Below are 23290 nucleotides of genomic sequence, written 5' to 3'. Positions count from 1 at the left end.
GGCAATGTTTAGCTCTCCAGGAGCTTTGTCAAGCCATTACAAACAGTACATGGACACAGAGGGTATATATAGACTCAGAGTGAGGTGCAATACTAGTGGTGGTGGTAGTAGTAGTAGTAGTAGTGACATAAGTTGTAGTAGTAGTAGTGACATAAGTTGTAGTAGTAGTAGTGACATAAGTTGTAGTAGTAGTAGTGACATAAGTTGTAGTAGTAGTAGTAATACGTACAATATGGTAGAGCAATTAACTCGTATATGAGTAAAAGGATATAAAAGCTATTACTTGGGTAACATAAAAATAAGTTAGACAAATATAGACTGGATAGAGAAGGCCTGTTTCAGTGTTCACTCTCTGTAATGTGCTTTGTGTAGTATTAACAGGAGAGACTATGTGATGGCAGGGTTTACTGTTTTCAGGAGGATTCTTGCTAAGACTTCAGAGATGGTGAAGCTGCCTTTGTTTTGTTTAATTGTATTCCAAACAGCGATTAGTGCTGATTCGAGGCACTTGCGTCTGCGTAAATTAGTTTCTTTGATCACTAATTGGGCGTCCCTGAATTTTATGAGATGACTGGTGGAATTTCAGTGTTGTACACAGGTGTTGTTCAAGTTATCGTTCCTACATGCGTAAATGTGTTCATTGAGGCGGGTGTCAAGGTTTCTTGCTGTTTCACCTACATAAATCTTGTTGCAGCCTTCATGTAGGTGAAACATCAAGAAACCTTGACACCTGCCTCAATGAACACATTTACGCATGAAGGAACGATAACTTGAACAACGCCTGTGTACAACACCGAAATTCCACCAATCATCTCATGAAATTCAGGGACGCCCAATTAGTGATCAAAGAAACTAATTTCTGCAGACGCAAGTGCCTCGAATCAGCACTAATCGCTGTTTCGAATACAGCTAGACACAGATATGCCAAAGTTATATTCTACATTCTCCTTCAGGTCTTTTTCATTGGATATGTATTTGCTGCATAAACTAAACTCTAATAATAATATACAGTGGATCCCTGACATTCGATGGCATCGACATTCGATAAATCCGACATTCGATGCATTTTAATGCAAAAATTTCGCCTCAACATTCGATGGAAAACCCGACATTCGATACGATTCATACGAGACGTGTCCACGTGTGGCCTGAACTGCCCCGTGTGTGCCAGTGTTTACAAGCCAGCCAGTGTTCGAGCATCTAAGGATACATTTGGTACATTCCATATTATCCATATTATCACTGTTTTTGGTGCTTGTTTTTGCAAAATAAGTCACCATGGGCCCCAAGAAAGCTTCTAGTGCCAACCCTGTGGTAAAAAGGGTGAGAATTAGTAAGGAAATTAAGAAAGATTTTGAAGGGTTTGGGGCTAACCCTGAGAAGCCTATGCCGGTTGTGGACTCCATTGTGCCTACTTCAAAAATTAAGGAAATGTGTGCAAAGTGGGTTGAACTGCAAACCTTTATGGATGAAAATCACCCTAACACAGCTATTGCAAGCCATGCTGGTGACTATTACAATGACAATGTTATAGCCCATTTTAGACAAATCTTAAAGGAACGGCGACAGAGGTCCAGTGACTCTCAAGCTGGTCCTAGTGGCATTAAAAGAAGAAGGGAAGTAACCCTGGAAAAGGACTTGCTACCTCAAGTCCTAATGGAAGGGGATTCCCCTTCTAAACAGCAACAACTGCAACACTCTCCCCTCCTCCCATCCCATCAATCATCACCAGATCTTCATTAAAGATAAGTGTCAATTATTCTATTGTTATTATTCTATTGTTACTGTTGTTATTGTAATTATTCTATTGCATTAAACTTAATATTTCATGTAAAAATTTTTTTTTTCATACTTTTGGGTGTCTTGCACGGATTAATTTGATTTCCATTATTTCTTATGGGGAAAATTAATTCGACTTTCGATATTTTCGACATTCGATAGCTCTCAGGAACGGATTAGTATCTAATGTGGAGGGTCCACTGTACTAATAATATCTTTATTTCTACAAGTACATGTACATGGTATACAGGCCTAGCTGACATCAATGACATACTACAGTGGAACCACCGTACTCGAACTTAATTTGTTCCACAAGGCTATTCGAGTGCCAATCTGTTCGAATACCGAACAGATTTTTTCCAACCAATTTTCTTTTTGGTTGACTGTTATCACTATTCTTCGTAGGCCCCATGGTGACTTATTTATACACTATAAAAAAAATGCGAAGAAACACAAAATAAGTTTACAGAAAAGTTCTGGCAGATTGCGTTCGTTTGGTCGAGTGTTGAGCAAACAGTCGACTACCGATTGGTTGTTTTACCGAACAAAGCGTTTGATTACAGAACTGTTCGAGTAGGGAGCTGTTTGAGTACCGAGGTTCCACTGTACTATATACTTTAAAGTACGTAGCAGATCAATAAAATTTTACCCTACAAGTGACACTGATGGTTGAACCAAGCTGGGAGCCTGGTGGCTGTCGAAACCTTTTCTACAATCCATGACCACACTAGGAAGAAAAGTAATAACCCTAACACAGAAGAAACTGGTGTCTATGAAATTTCATGCAGTGGATACAAGATATACATAGGTGAAAACTGGTAGGTGAAACATTTACACAATAAATGTTCTAGTATCACATGTGTATCTTTCTAACATACTTGTCAGTAGTAATCATCATTTGTAACCATATATACAGTACCTATAAATGGACCACGTTAAACTGGATAGCTTGACTTTTGTTTCGGAACCTCGAAAGTGCAATGTCCATATTCTGAGAATGGGATGCAGTAATTCTGTGTATTTCTGGAAAGGCGGCTAAAGAGAACAATAGTGCAAGTTTTCTTTCTAGGTGACCATGCCAAGGTGGGAAATGACCAGAGTTTAAAGAAAATTCTTGTACTATATAGGTAAAACAACTATTGTAAAATAAATACAATGGAATATCCACAAGTATTAATCAACAGTTCAACTTGTATCCTACCTATTTGTGGTAGCAGTGAACCTGGATCCTGTTGTCCACTGCACTGACAGTTAATTCCTTCAGAGTTACAACCAGTGTCATTTTCTCCTAACTGAGCTTCTTGAATTTGTTTGGAAGTTTCTTCTTTCTTGGACATTTTTCTCTGTTCTAAGTCACATTCTTTCCCATCATTTTCATTACTGCTTCCATGAGAATAAACAGTGTCTGAATCAACAGCCATAGGCATATTACTGACACTTTCAAAGTCTTTATTTACTAGACTTTCCTGCTGACTTAATGGTGTTTCACTATCAACATCTTCTTGCCGAGATGACTCAATCTTGTTAAGTAAACTCTGAGGTACGTTAGGTATGTATGGTCGTATTTCAGGCAGTGGCATGTTTAATGTTGTCTAAAATTCCTTTCTCTTTTTAGAATTTCTAACCACAATACAGAGTGATTGTTTTTTAATGAAAATTCAATGAATCTGAAAAAAAAGCAACAGATTACTAACATTAAGACTAATTATACTGTACAAGTAGACATTCATTATTAGTTTCCATTATTATGTGCCTCATCAGCAGATCATATCTGGACCAACATATTTTCTCCTGGAAACACAGACATTATGACTGACAGAACAACCAATCCTTATCCAACTTTTCCAATCATCAACATTTCAATGTTACCACTGGAAACAAACATTACATACAGGCTAATCTTCAGGCATTAGTGAATAACTTTATTATAGTAATCAGAAACACTGACTGGCAGAAAGAATTTTAGCTGTAATCAAGACAACTTATGTGTTCAACAGTTCTATAAAATATCCAAATCTATGCAATAATTGATTATAATCAATGACCTCTGAAATCATAATTTAGTTGTAGGGCTGCCTGAAATGCCTTGCATAATAAGGGGCTGTCTATAAAGTAGTTTTTATATGTCAATCACCCTAATTGTAAAATATACTGTACTCCACTTTATAAAGTGTGTTTGTTTAAAAATTAAAATAGATGACAACTAAGAAAAAAAAATAGCCCATGGCTAACTCCATCCTTAGATCTATTGAGAAAGAGAATAGCTATGATAAATAAAGTCTGAGCTTAATATTCAAAGAAATACCACAAAGATATTCAAAACCACTAACCAAACTAATAAAAAATAAAAACTGTTTAATGTTAACAGATTTAATTAGACAAAAGGAAATACAAAAAAGGCCCAGCAAAAACTCTCATGTACTAGCTTCTAGTAAATTATTTTACTGTAGGAGAAGGTGATAAACCTGCAGGGGTCATACAGCACCTGAGAAATGAAAGCAATCAGCTTCAGTCCAGGGAATAAGAGGCCATAAACCATGCCACAGGCGGGGATAGAACCCACGATCAGAGAGTCATAAAACTCTAGACCAACACACTAGCACATAAATGCGTCGGTCTGGAGTTTTACGACTCTTTGATCACGGGTTCTATCCCCGCCCATGGTACAGTTAATTTACAATCGTGTCCTTAGGATTTTGTGAGTCATAATAAGAGGCCATGTATGCTCCTATATCAAAGTTATCTCAAAGACAGACCCCAACACGTGACTTTATATAAATGACATCGCTATATTTATACAGCATCCCAGAACCTTTTTTATTTTTCATTTACATAAACAACCTAATGAATGAATTTCAACACCTTATACCAGCTTTATTCCTAAAACTATTCTTGGAGAGCTGCACCAAAATGTACACACAATACACAAAAAAATACAATACCGCATCTCATTGATATCCCATGTATTCAACTCAACCCGAGTTGAAACTCCACCCAAATAAAAGGTTAAAAATATATTCAGCTCTCTATCAAATGAGTCTAAAAGCTGCAACTTTTGCAGCTCTTCAAGAAAAAGTTTAGGACTGAGTTAATATTCATATTGGGTATCCTATATATATAGTGTTTACATGGAGTTTACCTGGAGAGAGTTCCGGGGGTCAACGCCCCCGGGAATGATGTTTTGCATATTGAGGTAATTTAAACATTAGAATAGTATGGTGAGTTTGTTCTCCAGAACCTGATCAAGTGATTATTCCAACAGCAGATTTCTGATGATTTACAATTAGTTTTAGGTAATTTTCTGTTTTAGATCCCCATGCACATACATTGAAGGGGAGTTAAGGATGGATTAGAAAGTACAGAGTACACATGTTGCTTAAAGAACATGGTAATGTTTTTAAAAGAATGCTCACTGTTTTAAAAATTTTCTTAGATATGTGCTGGACACAAGTGTTTAATTTAGTCTGCTATCAAGGTGTATACCTGGAGAGGGTTTTAGGGGTCAACGCCCCCCCGACCCGGTTAGTGACCAGACCTCACGGTGGATCAGGGCCTGATCAACCAGATTGTTACTGATGGTCGCACGTGAACTGACGTATGAACCACAGCCCGGCTGGTCAGGTACTGAATTTAGGTGCCTGTCCAGCGCCTTCTTGAAGACAGCCAGGAGTCTATTGGTAATCCCCCTTATGTATGCTGGGAGGCAGTTAAACAGTACCTAAGAATTTTCCCTCTTCTTGTCTGAAATTTTCAATGTATGCATTATTTATTTTTACTGTCTTTTGATTTTTTTTTAGCTCATCATGACAAAAGCTGTCATCTCTAATTTGGTTTAAAATCCTGGGAGGAATTATGCAATTCATCAATGCACATGAGAAATAACAGAAGGCCTATGACATGGCCCTGTGGCTGGCACCTCTAAGTTGAAGGGGCGGGTTAACAAAATATAGTATTGCTATTAATGGTTACATTCTGGTGACTGTTGGTAAAATAGAATTGTACATATTCATGAAAGACCATGGCCTCTGACTCCATAATGCTCTAGTTTAAGCAGCAGAATGTTGTGGTCTTCTATATCAAAAGCTCTTCTTAGATCAATACAGTGGTCCACTGAATACTCATCATTTTCTTGAGATGAACTGATTCCTGGAGATGGGAAGTACAGTGCCTGCACTCTGATGGAGGGGTGTTAATGTTGCAGTTTTATAGCTGTAATGTAAGTGTACCTCTGGCAAGACAGCGATGGAGTGAATGATGATGAGTTTTCTTTTTTGGGCCACCCTACCTTGGTGGGAAATGGCCGATGTGTTAATAAATAAAAAAAAAAAAAACATTTTTCTTACTGAATCATTCATACCTTTTTTCCTGTCCTGAAGCCAAACTGATAAGGGTTAGTTATGAATGCATATTATTTTTTCAAAATTTTTAGATAATAATTGCAAGTCAGAAACTGGCCTGTAGTTGATTTCTGTTTGGTCCCCAGTTTTTCTGGATTGGTGCAATATGTGTGAATTGTGAATTTCCTTTCTCAAATTAATACTCCAGTTTACTAGACAGTGCAAACGACAATAAATGAAAGTACCCAACTTCAACTGTAAATGCATATTATATGTAAACAGAGTATGTACTGTGTAATGCATTAGCTCAGGTTTGGTTCTTCTCAGTTAAGATGAGATCAATATTTAGCATGCTTCCAAAATTAAAAATCTAAATAAGAATAACTATCTGTGCCAGAGTATGGATTGACTGCTTAAAGATTTATTTATTTATTTGCAATGTTTACAATGTGTGATTACAATTTTGATTTGTTAAGTATAAAGAAAGCCACCATGATGCCAAGCCATACTGGGCAGACTAAACCTAATTCATACAGACTACTTAACCCTTTGACTGTCGCAGCCGTATATATACGTTTTACGAGGTGCCGTGTTTGACGTATATATACTCATAAATTCTAGCGGCTTCAAATCAAGCAGGAGAAAGCTGGTAGGCCCACATGTGAGAGAATGGGTCTGTGTGGTCAGTGTGCACCATATAAAAAAAAACCTGGAGCACGCAGTGCATAATGAGAAAAAAAAAACTCCGACCGTTTTTTTTAATTAAAATGCCGACTTTGTGGTCTATTTTCGTATAGTATTTATGGTTGTATTCTCGTTTTCTTGGTCTCATTTGATAGAATGGAAAACATATTACAGAAATAGAGGTGATTTTGATTGATTTTACTATAAAAAGAACCTAGAAATGGAGCTCAAAGTAGGGGAAATGTTTGATTTTTGCCAATGTTCAAAAGTAAACAAATGATGCCATTGTCCAATAAATGTCCAACTAGCCATTCTAATATGCAGTCATGAATGGGTTGATGTTATTTATACAGTTATTACAGCATTGCAGTAGTCTGCATAATAGTAAGTCTAATATTTTTTGTTTGAATAAAAATTCAAAATAGAAAGCAAGAGTAATATCAGAAGGGCCTGGAGACGTGACTGATGAACAAAGAAAATGTTATTTTAGAGCCAGGAATGTCTGCATTGTTCATTCTGGACCTTATTTTGAAATTGTCATATTTTTTAGTTTTCGTGAAATTGGCCAAATTGCAAATTTCTGACCACATTATTAGGTAGTTGAAATCAGTAAATGGGCAGTTTCTTGTATTCAATCGATAGAAAAAATGAAGTTCTAAAGAAATAGCTATGAGTTTGGGCGACTGGAACAATGGAATTAGCCGAAAATAGGGCTCAAAGTGGACGAAATCGCCGATTTGTAAACAGCGCCGAGGTCGCTAACTTCGCGAGAGCATAATTCCGTCAGTTTTCCATCAAATTTCGTTTTTTTGGTGTCATTACAATCGGGAAAAGATTCTCTATCATTTCATAAGAAAAAATAATTTTTTTTTTTTTTAAATTTTGCGACACCAGGAGACACCTCAGGATTGGGGGTTGCGACAGTCAAAGGGTTAATACTAGTGCTTTGAGAAGAGTAAATTTTTATTATACATGTTTTTTCTTATAAATATTATTATTATTATAATCAAGGGGGAAGCGCTAAACCCGGAGGATTATACAGCGCCTGGTTCTTATAAATAGAGGTAGCTAATTGTTTACAGTAATTAAAATTTATAGTTGTGATATAGTATATAAAAAATTACAGTATTACAATTTTGCACAATTTACAATAATGAGACTGAGACAATTTTAAGTTTGAAGTAATGATTAAACAGTTAAGCATTCATAAAGCACAGTTTATAGTAATGAAATTGAAACAATTTAAGTTGAAAAATTTTAAGTTTGAAGTAGTACTGATTAAACAGTTGAGAAATCATGATTTTTTTTTATTAACTGGTAATAATAATAAATAATAATAAATGTTTATTTCCTTGCAAAGCTTACAATGTGTGGTTTACATATTTTAAAATGTTAATTACAAGGATGGCCTCTAACATGTCTAGGCATTTCAGGCAGACTAATCCTAATTTTTACTCTTGTTAGGTGTAGAGTGTTTGTCTGGTTAATTTTGGATGATGAGGTAATTTCTAAGTAGGAACTTAAATTGATTTACAGGCAGGGGTCCTTTAGTGTGTTCTGGGCCCCGTAGCCTGGCTAGCAAAGCTCTCGCTAAGTTAGGTTAGGTAAGGTTCGTCAGGAAACAGGACAAGTGTTTCCTGACGCGGGTCTTAGTCAGATGATGACTCACCATTGGAGCTTTTGGTCATCTGACCGAGGCCTTCCGCTGGCTTACCGGTCCACACCTTTAAAAATTATGGTCATAGTTATAACCATTTTTTATATCTTAAAGCTCTTGCTTCACACGCTGAGGGCCCAGGTTCGATTCCCGGCAGGGAGGAAACATTTCAAAGCATTTCCTTACACCTGTTGTCCTGTTCACCTAGTGAGTAGGTACCTGAATAACAAAGTAACAGTGTAAAGTAGGTACCTGGGTGTCAGTCAACTGGTGTGGGTTGCATCCTGGGGGACGAGATTGAGGACCCCAATGGAAATAAGACAGACAGTCCCTCAATGATGCACTGCCTTTCCTGGGTTATTCTGGATGGCTAACCCTCCGTTGTTAAAAATCCAAACAAAATCTTATCTTGTCTTATCTGGCAGTGAATTCCAGATCTTTGGGCCCTTTATGTGCATAGCGTTTTTGCATGTGGAGAGAGGGACACGAGGGATACCAAAGAGTGATTTGTGCCTTGTGTTGTGCCTGTGTGTTCTGTTGTAGTTAACAAGGAGTTTAGAGAAGCCCCATGCACAAATACTATTGGTGAGGTATGGGTAGACGAGAAAGTGGTAAAGAGTATGAAGTACTCTTTACTATTTGTATTTAAAGAAGTAATGACTGACATCTGATCCAAAATTAAAGTAAATATTACCCATCCAGTGATGGATGGAAAACCAACCTGTGATGGAGTATAACAGGAAAACCATCCTGCAAGAAAATTATACTGGGCTGAGCTAGGTTAAGTTGAATTAGGGTAACAGTATTAATATCTGACATTTTACAGATAATTCTGACAATATGTCACTCAACATTCAGCCATAAAAATATACACTGTATACAATGCACAATAAAAACAAGGATAGAATTAACAAATGATATGGTAAGAAACAAACACTCGACTCAAATACAATTCAAATTAAAATTTTTATTGCTTTGCAAAGTTTACAATGGGTGACTGACATGTTATAAGGAGTCTATTTCCACGCATAGTTTACAATGTTTAATTACAATATTGATTTGCAAGTGCAAAGAAAGCTGCTATCATGCCAAGGCATTTCAGGCAGACTAAACTAAGACTACCTGGAGAGAGTTCCTGGGGTCAACGCCCCCGCTGCCCGGTCTGTGACCAGGCCTCATGGTGGATCAGGGCCTGATCAACAAGGCTGTTACTGCTGTCCGCATGTACTCCGGTGGCCTGGTGGCTAAAGCTCCCGCTTCACACACAGAGGGCCCGGGTTCAATTCCCGGCGGGTGGAAACATTTCGACACGTTTCCTTACACCTGTTGTCCTGTTCACCTAGCAGCAAATAGGTACCTGGGTGTTAGTCGACTGGTGTGGGTCGCATCCTGGGAGACAAGATTAAGGACCCCAATGGAAATAAGTTAGACAGTCCTCGATGACGCACTGACTTTCTTGGGTTATCCTGGGTGGTTAACCCTCCAGGGTTAAAAATCCGAAGGAAATCTTAACCCAGCTGGTCAGGTACTGACTTCAGGTGCCTGTTCAGCGCCTGCTTGAAGACAGCCAGGGGACTATACTAAGGTCAAATAACCAGCATCAATCAAAAAAAAAAATCATTAATCTGTTAATGTCAAAAGACTCTCCTAAAAGTTCCCAGAGATCCCTAAAGATACTTTGGTAATTATAAAAAATTAAGAGAAAGCAGAAAGGCCTAAGCCAAGGGCAAACTGTTAAAATATGTTCTACATTCAAGAGTATGTAACAAGCTACACAGAGGGTACAGGAGTACCTGCAGACAGATGGCTATGGGGAAGTAGGTTAATATCGGTTTGCACAGGCTAAATTAGCCTAAAATTTGACAGAATTTAAATGCATTTTAAATTGTACTGGTTCAATACCTGCATATTATGGAGTGGTTGAAATGAGGTGTCAAAATAAAAGCATGAGAATTTAGAGACAATCAATGGATATAATATTTATGTAAGATTTGAGATTTAATAGGTGCCTTTTAACAATAAAGATGTTGGCAGATAGGAAACTAAGCATTTTCAGGAAGGGAGTTCAGGCAGTGTGTCATTAAATAATTCACTGAAAAATACCATCCATCATTCACATCAATATAAATTTATTTAAATACAGTTACACACATTTTTTAGATGGTTGATTAATGAGGTTGAAGAATCACCTAAAGGAAGGTCATTAAAACAGGTGACCCTTTCCCCACCAGTCAAATAATATTTAAATCTCTAAATGAGGGATTAAAGTGAACTTTCAACACACACAAGCTGAAATATAGCTCTCGGTGTACCCCTCAAGGAAGGTTCCTTGACCCTGGTGAGGGGCTCTTGATCTGGAGAATTGGATCTATGCTCCAGTTCCCTGAATTATGCCTGAATACCATCCACATCCCCCCCCCCACAGGCGCTGTATAATCCTACGGGTTTAGTGCTTTCCCCTTGATTATAATAACCTCTCGGTGTATATATCCTATGCACACTGTAGATCACAACTGTTTTATATAATAACACAGGATATGCCAAAATGAGTCAAAATGGCTTTTCTTTCAAAAGTGGACATATGTTCAAAATTTACGTTACTATATAACTCAACTGTTATTCACTATGTACTCTATCTTTACATCACCTATGATATATATATATATGCATGTGGGAAATGCAGCAATAGATCACGTATTTATAATTATAATAATCATAACTTGGCGCTAAACCCACAAGGAATAAATCCCGTAAAGACATCGAAAAAAAAAAAGTCAGAATGATCACCCGATCTACCTGGAGTTCATTACCTTTGTAAATTGCTCAACTATCATAACTTTGGGGTCTAGTTCCTGGACCCATTATGTACCTCTGTAATCTTTTCACTACTGACCACAGGATGGGTATGGGGTGCATAATAAACATATTAAACTAACTGATCACCTAACTACTCCAGACAACACACCTACTAAAAAAAAAAAATATTTAGTCAACTTGCACAAAATCCAAAGTCCTAGAAGGATACAGCCTAAAATATGGACACAATACGAAAAAAAAAAGGATACCCCACGAGTTGACCTGCAGAAGGTTCGTCTTCTTGCTGGGTTTATCAAGGACACTGACGGTTTATCAAGCCAAGTTTTCCCTTGTATGGGGTAGAAATGTTGACTAAAGTTGGGCCATGAAAGAAAAGTGAACACGACTCCTTTCTAAATATAAATATAAATTAAAAGCTCCCAATTAGATCAGTTTGAGCACCTTGGTAAGGACCAGCAGAGCCAGACTCCATCACCCTCACCTAAGTTAACTACCCGGCTTCCCACAACTAAAAAACGAAAAATGGAGGTGGCTAAAATTAAGCCGACGAGAGGTGTCCCTCCTGGAATACTAGAAGGTATATTATTATAATCATAGGGGAGGGATAAACCCGTAGGATTATATAGAACACGTGGGGGGGGGATGGAAGGTATTCGGGTTCAATTCAGTGAACTGGAACAAATCCAATTCCCTGGATCAAGAGCCCCTCGCCATCGTCAAGGAACCTCCCTTGAGGGGACTGGTAATAAGTAAGTTTATTCAGGTATGGTAGGTATAATGTTTGTCAGGAAACAGGACAAGTGATTCCTGACGCGGGTCTTGGTCATATGATGACCCACAGCTGGAGCTTTTGGTCATCTGACCAAGGCCTTCCACTGGCTTACCGGTCCACCTCTTCAAAAATCATGGTTATAAATATAACCAATAAATATGTGCCCCTCATTTAATGTGCCCGGGGGGGGGGGAATATGTGAGGACAAGCATCCCATAGAGAATGGGGGACATTTAGTGATAGCGAGACCTCCCCACATTTCACGAATGGATATGGGATGCATAATTTTGAATTTGAATAAAAATATTAAACAACAGAGTCCACAAACATGGCTGTCACAAAGTCCTCTAAAACTGTTCTCTATTCTCCATGCAAAGTCCTAAAAAGATCCGGAATTTTCTATCAAATAATTTTTAATAATTTCCTGTCTGCCAACTGTTTCAGAAATATTGTTTAAAAAAATAATTTGATGTGAATTTACGTAGATCGAATATAAATGTCAAATACATCTAAATCAATCCATATGTTCTTGCGCTGCCGTCCACAGGATGGATAATAAACCAGACACTTCAGTGGCAAAATCTAAAAATCTGAACTATACATGTATTTTACTACTACTGCACTCTGTTTCACTACAATGCACTATATAGTTTTAAGTTCCAGTTTAAGTCTGCCTGAAACACTAGGTAACCAGGAAGTTAACAAAATTTTATAACAGTTATATACGTTTTGAAAATAAAAGGTCATTATTTCGGAGTTTGAGTTTAGCGATAATTTACAATAAGAAATATATATATTTATAGGAAATTAGGTATATATGAGGAGGGGGGCTTCAAGTTGTTGCCACAGTATTTTTTTTTTTCCTTCAGGATCGTAGCCTCAGTCTGAAACAATTGTTCCAGACTATTTATTTATTTATTTATTTATTTATTTATTTATTTATAATTTGAGCACACTTACAGAGGTACAAAAAAAATACAGATAAGAGCAGCATGCCAAAGCCACTTATACTATGCATAGCATTACGGGCTGGCTTAAAATTAACTTAAGATTAACTAAGCAATGATGAAATCAGTGAAAAACATTAATGTAAACTGATTACTATAAAGCACAAGTGAGTATTACAAAGACAGGTCATATGGTTGCATGCATTGTTGTAAATTCAGTAGAATGGAGTATTCTGTTAGGTAGTGAATTTAAAAAATAATAAAGTTAGATTGGGTTTTAGGTTTAACATTTATGTGATATAATTGTGAGAAACATTTAAGATATACAATTTATAAGGTTCAGTTATTCAGTATTTATTTGGTTTTGGGTGAGTAAGTGATCTTTGAGAAGAGACTTGAATTTATAAACAGGTAGTGTTTCTTTTATATTTACAGGTAATGATGGCTGATGGATGATGGCTGAGGGACGGCCACATCAAATACTATTCCTCCCATGTTAATGGTGAGATTTAGATTTTGCCATCGAAGTGGCTAGTTTATTATGCACCCCATATCTATCCTGTGGTCGGTAGTGCAAGAGCATATGGATACACAAAAGGCCCAGGAACTAGGCCCCAAGGGGTTAACAGGAATACATATGGATTTATATCTACATATCTATAGTTCACTTATTTGTTACAAGCAAATTTAGGAAATTTTCTTAGTATATCTGGTATCTTATTTTCATTAATAAGATATCTTGACATGTCACACAGGTTATTATACTATCTCTGTATTCCTCAATAAGTGGACAATTAAGCACATAGTGTTCAAGACAGCAACCATATGCCTGATCACATAATTTACATTTAGTTTGATCATCATCTGTGTATCTCACAAACTTCCAGAAGTACTTGTAACCAAGCCTAAGCCTGGCCACTACAACATCAGTCAGTCTGTTCACATTGCAAGTTGCTCCATACCTGGAGTTTACCTGGAGAGAGTTCCGGGGGTCAACGCCCCCGCGGCCCGGTCTGTGACCAGGCCTCCTGGTGGATCAGAGCCTGATCAACCAGGCTGTTGCTGCTAGTGGGTTATAGATCTACTCAGGCTTCTAATTGCATTCCTATAACAATCATTTTCATTATTTACTTCTCTCCTAATATTATTCCTAATGCTAGACACAGTTACACCAAAGTTATAATCTACCTTCACCTTCTGGGTACTCTTCTTGGCTAACATATCAACTTTATCATGAAGGAGTAATCCAATGTGTGATAGGATCCATAGCAATTGTACATTAATTCCTTTGTCCCTGAATTTTGAGTATCTATACCTGGCTTCTTCAATGAGCATGTTATTGGAGTCATTATATAAGTCAAGAGCCTTCAGTGATGATACAGAATCAGTAATGATAGAGTCAAGCTCAGTGTCATAGGTTAGCTTTAGCGCCATTAGGATTGCAAACAATTCAGTTTGCAGTGTAGACGCCCAGTTGTTAATTCTTATGCCTAACTCAACAAATTTATTATCGTTCTTAACTAGGGAGGTGGCAACAAGAGCAGATGCAGCCCTGCCAGAAGACTCCTGTTTAGATCCATCAGTGTATATAACTTGTGATAACTTATTACTACCAGCTAGGCGAGAAATTTCTTCTTGAGCAGTTGCTTTAACAAGTGATTTAAGGAAGGGATTACTAGCAATGAGCTTCTTGGGAGGCACTTGCAGGTATGTGATATTTTAAATGAACACATCTTCCATGGAGGGGTGAAATGCTCTTGTTGTCTACAGTGATACAGTTCATGCAGGTTATAAAACTTAATGCAATGGCACGTTTTCACAATCCATTTAGATCTGTGTATTTACCTCTAGACACTTGGTAAGATTCATTGTGACATAGTCTGGCTCATTTCTCAACATTCTAATACCAAGTACAGTGTTAATCTCAACAATCCTATCACTAATACTAGAAATACCAAGCTCCTTCCTCATATTAAGAACCTTTGTAGATTTAGGACACCCAAGAATAATTCTGAGAGCTTCATTCTGCATTAACTCCAAGGGTCGGAGAGAACTTTCTCTAGCTAATATCAACATGGGAGCAGCATAATCAATTAAGGACCTAACATAGGCTATGTACATCATTCTCACGATTATCACATTAGCGCCATAGTTGGGGTTGTAGTCAGCAACAGCTTTGAGAGCATTTAGCCTATCTTTGCATTTCTTATTTAGTTGTGGTATAAGTTGTGTTGCGTGTAATGTTAGTGGAGGAGGGAATGTGAGTGGTGGTGTCACCTATCATACATTCACACATAAACAGCGTCGTGCTCTGGGTATACGAAGACTCCCACGAGGCCTTACAACTGGAAGTGCACTTACAAAACTCATGGACAAGGGTAGCACTGTTGACAATGATAAGGTCTGCTATTTATATGAACAATTTTTTCATTATGCTGAGAAACTCAAGATGATCCCAGGACTACTATAATGGATCAAAACTCGTATAAACTTTCTATATTAAGCTGGAATATTGCATCACTTAGAAAAAGACTTCCTGACCTTCATCATAAAGTAACCACCGAACCCATTGATGTTGTGTGTCTACAAGAGTGCAGAGTCCCTGAAAAATCCCAACCCCCTAAATTACCATCATTTGTTGCATATAACCTCAAATCTACTAACTCTTGTGTTCTGTATATTAAAAAATCACTTCCCCATCAACTTCTTGCACACAAGAAAACAGAGGGGTTACAATATCGCGGTGTTAGGATTTATATAGGGAACTCTGCTCTCAACATATTTAACTTGTATGCTCCTGCTGATAAATTTAATTACTTGGAGCTCCCAACTTGTGCTCATTCTGAGCCTACTCTTATTATTGGCGATTACAATGCGAGACACAAAAGCATTGGAAACTCAGTTTGGTAATCGTAATGGTAATCAACTGTTGTCACTCTTTAAACAGTCATGATAATGTCCAAATTGTAGGTAACCTTGAACCCACACATATCTATGGAGGCGTCCTTGATCTGTGCCTGGGTTTCAACATTACTTCTGCCAGCTGTGAGTCTTCCATTGTAACAGATATAGCGTCTGATTATTTCCCTAGGCTAACCTCACTAGATATTGGTAATACTATCCTTCCTGGTGGGATATTCAAACGGAAACGTTTTAATGTTCCCACTGATCAGCATGATGACTTTGTTGCACATGTGACTGACTGGTATAATTCCTATGAGTGTTCCTCTGTAGAGACATTTAACAATGATCTTGTGAGCAGTATTCAGAACTACTTAGAGCCACCACTGAAACCTCTTGGTACTCTAAACCCAACAAACTTCCATAATAATCATACCTCCTTCAAAAACCATACTTATTACAATGATTCTAAACTTCGTACACTGAAACGTACTGCTCGCAGACTAGGCCTAGCCTATAGAAAACATCGTACCCCTGGAATGCTGAGGCTCTTTCAAACTGCCCTTGCTGCTGCCAGAGAGCGTATGACAGAGCTGCGGCAAACAGACTGGGAAAAATTTGTCAACGGTCTTAATGCTCACACCCCACTTAGCCGGGCATGGAGGGACATAAATAGAATTAAGGGTAACAGAACTGGGCAGATCGCGCACCCTCATCCCTTACATAGGGCGAATGAGTTAGTCAGTGCTTGGGCTGCTACATCTAGCTATGACAATCTTCCCAGTACCACACAGGCAAAATTAAATGACAAATATGATGCAAGGGAGAGACTTGTTTGCTTTATGCTCAGCAAGGCAGATGATTGCAACATTCCTTTCACTAATTATGAACTTGATGCAGCACTAAGGGCAACTCCACGTCGCCTGGTGAGGATGGTATTACTTACAACATACTCAGATTGCTGTGTCGAGTACCAGGTAATCCATTACTTGAATTATATAACATGAGCTGTGTAACTGGGGAGCTCCCTCAATCTTGGACCAACAGCCTCATCATTCCAGTTCCTAAGCCCAATCAACAAAATGCATTTCGCCCAATATCTCTTACTAGCTGCTTGTGTAAAACATTTGAGAGAATGATTCTTAATCGTCTCATGTACAGAATCAAACAATTTTTGTCTCCCCGGTTACATGGTTTCATGCATGGAAGGAGCGTGCATCATTGCATAACCACCTTTCTCACCCTGCACACTGACAGCTCATACACTACCTTCCTTGACCTTAAATCCGCTTTCGATGTAGCCAACCGACATGTAATCATTAGTGAACTTGCCAGAATGGATGTTGGAGGATGGCTTCTCCGCTGGATTAAAGGCTACCTGTCCAACAGAAAATTGTCTGTGTTGTTCCAGGGACATAGAAGTGTAACTAAAGACTTTGAATTAGGAACCCCACAGGGAGGTGTGCTCAGTCCCACACTGTTCAATATTCTAATTAATGCATTACTTAATGCTATGCCTAGTCAGCCCCATCATTATGTGATTAGTTTTGCTGATGATACAATGATTCACACCACCGGATTCTCCAACACCCAAAACATTCTTAATCATGTACTAGCCTCGTGTCAGGACCTGGGGTTGATAATCTCTACTGATAAAACAAAGATACTCAATAGGCGTCCTCCTCGACAGAGAGGCACAGTTCGTCAGATCCAATTGCATGATGGGTCTCTTCTAGAATATGTAAGCAGATACAGGTATCTAGGCTTTGAGGTTCCACTACTTGGACCTGTTGTAACAAGACTTTGTCGCCAATACAATGAACGACAATTGGAGCACTTAGAGTTGTGGCAGGGCTTCACCCCAGGTATGGTGCTAATGTTAAAATTGTGAAAATGATGTATCTTGCTTATATTAGATCATTGGTTGATTATGCTGCGCCACTACTTGCTCTTGTGTCTGACTGGAAGCTTGGAGGGCTGGAAAAACTGCAGAACGAAGCAATGAGGATCATTTTAGGATGCCCTCGTACTTCCAAAATTTTAAATATGCAAAAAGAACTTGATATTCCAGGCATCAGAGATCGTGTTACTGAAAGAAATATCCTAATTGGGGTTAATATGCTCAGGCAAGCTCATTCAAACCCCTGCACAGAAGCCCTCCAAACTTTCCTCAGCACTGGTGAACACTCCTCCCGATGGATCGAAAAAAACTGGAACCGACCTCCGCATGAATCAGATACATGATCTATGTCAAGTAAGGCAACAGCGGCACTTCTCCGCTCCATGGAATATTACCCCATTCCAAACTACCATTCCTCCATTTCCCCCCAAACTACTTCTTAAATCACAACCAAAACTTCGCCTTGAAGCCAAACTTGAGGCCTTAAGCTGTATTGATAACTTAGTCACACAGCACACACTCTCGCAAATTATTTACGCTGATGGTTCTGTTCACCAATCCACTGGTGCAGCTGGTAGTGCTGCTGTTGTCGTACAGAGTGATGGCTCTCTTAAAGAAATTGGAGCACGCATCAATAATTGGGCCTCTACCCTTCAGACAGAACTGTTTGCCATACTCCTTGCACTGAAATGCATCTATGTATCAAAGATTGACAGTTTAATTGTAACTGATTCTCTGTCATCCATAAATGCTCTCAACTCATTAAGCATAAATTGTGGCATGCTTGTGTCAGAAGCCAGACACAGGTATGGTAGGATTGTGGACAGTGGAGTCAGAGTGCACATGCTGTGGATTCCATCTCACATTGGTCTTCAGATGCATGATAGAACTGATAAATTGGCTAAGCTGTATGCTTTCAAAGAGGGAGTAGATTACAATCTTGGCTTGTCAGGTAGTAGTTTGAGAACAATAATACGAAAAGAACTTCAACTGAATTTTATGGACTTAAGGCTCAGGGAGATTGACACAAGTGAGTCCATCTATCATCATTCTATCATGCAGGAGGAGCCACATGTCTATGGTGCATCCAACAAAATAAGCAGACTCTTGGATGTCACTACTGCCCGGCTCCGGCTGGGTTACAAGTATCTTTGGCAGGTTAAATCACCACCACCAGATGTAGACCAAACGAAATGTAAACTTTGCCAGATGGACTATTGTCACACCTTGCGTCATTATGTTCTGGAGTGTGATAAAATTAATGAATTTAGAAAAACTCACTCAGAAATGTTCAAGAAATGGCAAAGTATTTTATCCACAGTGGTATATTGTAGACCATTCTGGAAAAATACCCTGACTTTGCTAGCTGTAAATAAAGCATTACCACATGTGTGCATGTATGTGTGTGTGTGTGTGTGTGTGTGTGTGTGTGTGTGTGTGTGTGTGTGTGTGTGTGTGTGTGTGTGTGTGTGTGTGTGTGTGTGTGTGTGTGTGTGTGTGTGTGTGTGTGTGTGTGTGTGTGTGTATGTGTGTGCACTCACCTAGTTGAGATTGCAGGGGTCGAGTCCAAGCTTCTGTGTGTGTGTGTGTGTGTGTGTGTGTGTGTGTGTGTGTGTGTGTGTGTGTGTGTGGTGTGTGTGTAACTCAACACTCAATATTTGCACCAATAACTCATTACAGTTGTGACCGGGTGTGGAAGTGTGAATTGCTCATTACACTATAATTTGTAAAGTAAAAGGACACAAGTGCAACTAATGTAACATTTATTGTGGCAACGTTTCTCTCTCCAGGAGCTTTATCAAGCCTTTATCAAGGCTTGATAAAGCTCCTGGAGAGCGAAACGTTGCCACAATAAATGTCACATTAGTTGCACTTGTGTCCTTTTACTTTACATATTGTCGGTAATTCTACCAACTTTGTTACACTATAATTTGTTCATGATTGTAGCCATGTATAAACGTAAGTAACCATTCTTACAGTATTCATTACCTTTGTAACTTGTGAGTTCATTACCTTGTACCTAGTTCAGCCATCAAAACTTTGGGGCCCAGTCCCTGGACCCATTACGTACCTCTGTAATCTGTAAATACCTTTGTAACTTGTCATGATTGTGACTAGATCTACCTGGAGTTCATTACCTTTGTAAATTGTGAGTTCATTACCTTTGTAAATTGTGAATTCATTACCTCTGTAACTTGCTCAGCTATCAAAACTTTGGAGTCCGGTCCCGGGACCAATTATGTACCTCTGTAATCTTTTGACTACCGCCCACAGGATGGGTATGGGGTGCATAATAAACATATTAAACCAACTAACTATAGTGGATTTGTTAAAGGGTACATCTACACCAAGATATTTTTAGATTTTAACGTAGCTAATGATTTCACCCTGCAAATAGATGGGTGGGGGATGTCTTTGTTTTAGAGGAAGATATTATGAGGCTTAGTCGATTACAAATTGCTTGAACTTCATTAAGAATGGTGCTCATCTTCTTATGCCCTGTTGTATGTATCATGATGTCATCAGCATAGCTTATAGCTATATGTTTAGGTGAGGCAGGTAGAGCATTTAGGAGAGCATTAATCAGAACATTAAATAGCATGGGACTGAGAACTCCTCCCTGCGGTGTACCTAAAGACATTTCTTTAGACTCACTTCTAAAGCCTTGATAAAGGACAGAGGATACTCTATTTGACAGGTATCCTATTATCCAGCGGAGTAAGCTACCACCAATATTAATTTTGGCTAGTTCATGTAGTATAACGGTTCTGTTCGCAATATCAAATGCAGATTTTAGATCAAGAAAAGTGGTAAAACCAGTAGAGGTGTGTGCAGTGAGAAAGGTGGAAATACAGTTGTGCACACTTTTACCTTTCATGATTATTATTATAATCAAGGGGGAGCACTAAACCCGTAGGATTATGTAGCATTACCTTTCATGAACACATAGAGGTAGGGGGAAAATTGGTGTCTGATTCTGAAGTACACTCTGTTAAGTATCTTTCTTTCAAAGGTTTTACAAAGACAACTAGTTAAGGAGATCGGTCTAAATGTATCAGGCTGTTGGGGCTTAGGGATAGGCACAATGAGACTATTGGTCCAGGAAGTAGAAAGAACTCCGTCAGTGTAATTGGTATTATACAGTGCCAACAAAGGGTTATCAGGCACGTGCCTTAGAGTTCTGAGAATATCATAGGTTATACCATCCTCTCCAGGAGCAGTTGATCGACCTTTAGTTAATGCATTATCTGATTCATACTCGGTGAAGAGGCAATCACTCTCATCAATATTTTGGCTCATAAAATTAATCAGTTTCAACATTTCTTCAGGGATTACATCATCTATCAACAATAAAGATGCCCAGCTGTTGCACATGTGTCCTACTCTTCAACGTTTCAGTATTTTATACCATTTTCAACAGGTCTACTAACACCTGTTGACCATTCTTCTAACAGTAAATGGATATCTGGGAGATAGTTGACTATTGTGAGTCATATCCTCGGGAAGAGGATCTAAGGACCATGGTGGAAATAATTCACACTGCTTGGCTTATTAACCATCCGGGAGGGTTATGATGATGTAATTGTATAATGCGTTTAGCCCACCGTGTGGGCGAAACGTTGTCAATACGGGATCCTGAAACACTATTTGTGATATTACCTGGGAACTATGTGCCGTGTAATTGGTGTTTTAGGTCAGTAAGTTTGTTTAGGTACAGGTACACATAATTACAGTTACAAGGACACCAATGGAAATAAGTCACTTTGACTTTCTCGAGTTATCCTAGGTAATCTACAACATGAAAATTTATTTAACTGTATTTGTGTGACTTGTACCCGAATAAACTTACATATTTACATAAATTTAAGTGACTAAAATTATCGTACAAAGTAATATTTGTAAATTACCTAGGATAACCCCCCCCCCAAAAAAAAAAAGTAAAGGTGACTTATTTCCATTGGGGTCAATATCTTTTTTTTTAAATTCGTAATTTGTCACTGATCAGAGAAATCACCTATTTCACATATATATAAATCTTAATAAGAGAGGAATGAGAGACATTCCCAGTAAATTCGCTCAGAGGCCCAAAATCTACAAAAATCGAGAACAAATAAATATGTTCACTAATGGACCAGGAGAAGAAAAATACCAATGTATAATTTTAAGTTTATTTTCTTAACTTTGGAATATTATCTTCAGTCATAAGTAGTCTAATATTTATATAAACATTTTCCTCGTTTTATGAAACAAATGTAAATTCTTACATAATAAATATTAAACTTTTTTCTCATCTCTCTCATATCTGAAGTGCAGATCACTCTCAACCAAACAAGGGTTTGTTTTAGCTTTTTTTTTTGCCCAATTACGCAAAAAAATTAAGCTGATTAAAATTGTTCACCATACGTCCAGCAATTCACATATCATCCTGATATTTATTCAAATTCAAATTCAAAGTTTATTCTCTATAAGGATTACAATGCTGAGTTTACAGAAATTTGGTTATTGTTTTGTTTACATGTAGTAAAATTGTGATTACAGAGTGTACCACTAGAACGCTTAGCATGGCTAGGCATTTCGGGCATACTTAGTTTTATTCTTTTTAGAGCCAAACACCTTAGTTTCCATCATTTTCACATAATGAAAAAAATACAAATAATCATAATACACACGATAATCACAATAGAGGTGTCCCGTAGCTCGATCGCTAGTGCACTCGGCTCACACACTTAGGTCCGGGGTTCGAATCTACTCCGGTACGGCTGGGAAACATTAGGGACGTGTTTCCATAACTGTCCCTGTACCTATTCACTCATCAATTTAAAATGGGTACCTGGGTGTAAGTCGATTGGTGTAGGTCGCATCCTGGGACAAAACTGACCTAATTTGCCCGAAATGATCTGTATAACAAGTGGCTTTCTGTATAGTAGTATGTCATTGATGTCAGCTAGGACTGTATACCTTGTGCATGTACTTGTAGTAAAGAAAGATATATTATTATTATTATTATTATTATTATTATTAATACTGAAAATTTAATGACCCGAGTCGTACAAACAAGTATATATTATTATTCACCTGTGATATACAATGCTGTATTTCATCGCTTTATTATACAGACTAAACTCCGACGTCTACGTTAGCTAAACAAATTACAGTAGTAAAGAACTAAAGAACTATTTGCAAATTTATTGATAATAAGGGTTTTCTTCTGGAGCCTTTTACAATCCGGTGAACTTAATAAAAAGTTGGTTTAGAAAGACACGTAAGCAAACACTATGACACATTTATTAAAAAACGTTTCGGTCCTGGGACCTTGATCATGCAGAGGTAGACAGACATTATATATAGGTGGAGAGTGAGGTGTGAGTCACCATGTCAGGTCACCTGCGTCACTCACACCTCACTCTCCACCTATATAAAATGTCTTTCTATCTCTGTATGTTAGAAGTGATCAGGGTCCCAGGACCGAAACGTTTTTTAATAAATATGTCATGG

At 38.1% G+C, this 23290-nt stretch overlaps 1 protein-coding gene across 6 annotated transcripts in view; it reads right to left on the bottom strand.

The window, feature by feature from the left end:
* LOC128691368 (uncharacterized) overlaps nt 1–11791 on the bottom strand; it is a 159608-nt gene extending 147817 nt beyond the window's left edge. For 3 of the 6 annotated variants that reach the window (XM_070091556.1, XM_070091561.1, XM_070091562.1), the window contains exons 1-2: nt 11523–11684; nt 2981–3446 (exon numbers count right to left, since the gene is read on the bottom strand). In XM_070091556.1, the coding sequence (XP_069947657.1) occupies nt 2981–3359 (379 nt within the window). In that variant the 5' untranslated portion in view covers nt 3360–3446; nt 11523–11684. Of the gene's footprint in view, nt 1–2980; nt 3447–11267; nt 11356–11522; nt 11686–11715 lie in introns of those variants that run through there. The other 3 variants (XM_070091558.1, XM_070091560.1, XM_070091559.1) reach the window with 3 other exon arrangements.
* Between the last annotated feature and the right edge of the window lie 11499 nt (nt 11792–23290).

The sequence above is a fragment of the Cherax quadricarinatus genome, chromosome 36 (assembly GCF_038502225.1).
Source record: "Cherax quadricarinatus isolate ZL_2023a chromosome 36, ASM3850222v1, whole genome shotgun sequence".
NCBI classification, from domain to species: domain Eukaryota; kingdom Metazoa; phylum Arthropoda; class Malacostraca; order Decapoda; family Parastacidae; genus Cherax; species Cherax quadricarinatus.
This window is presented reverse-complemented; position numbering and strand designations above follow the sequence as displayed.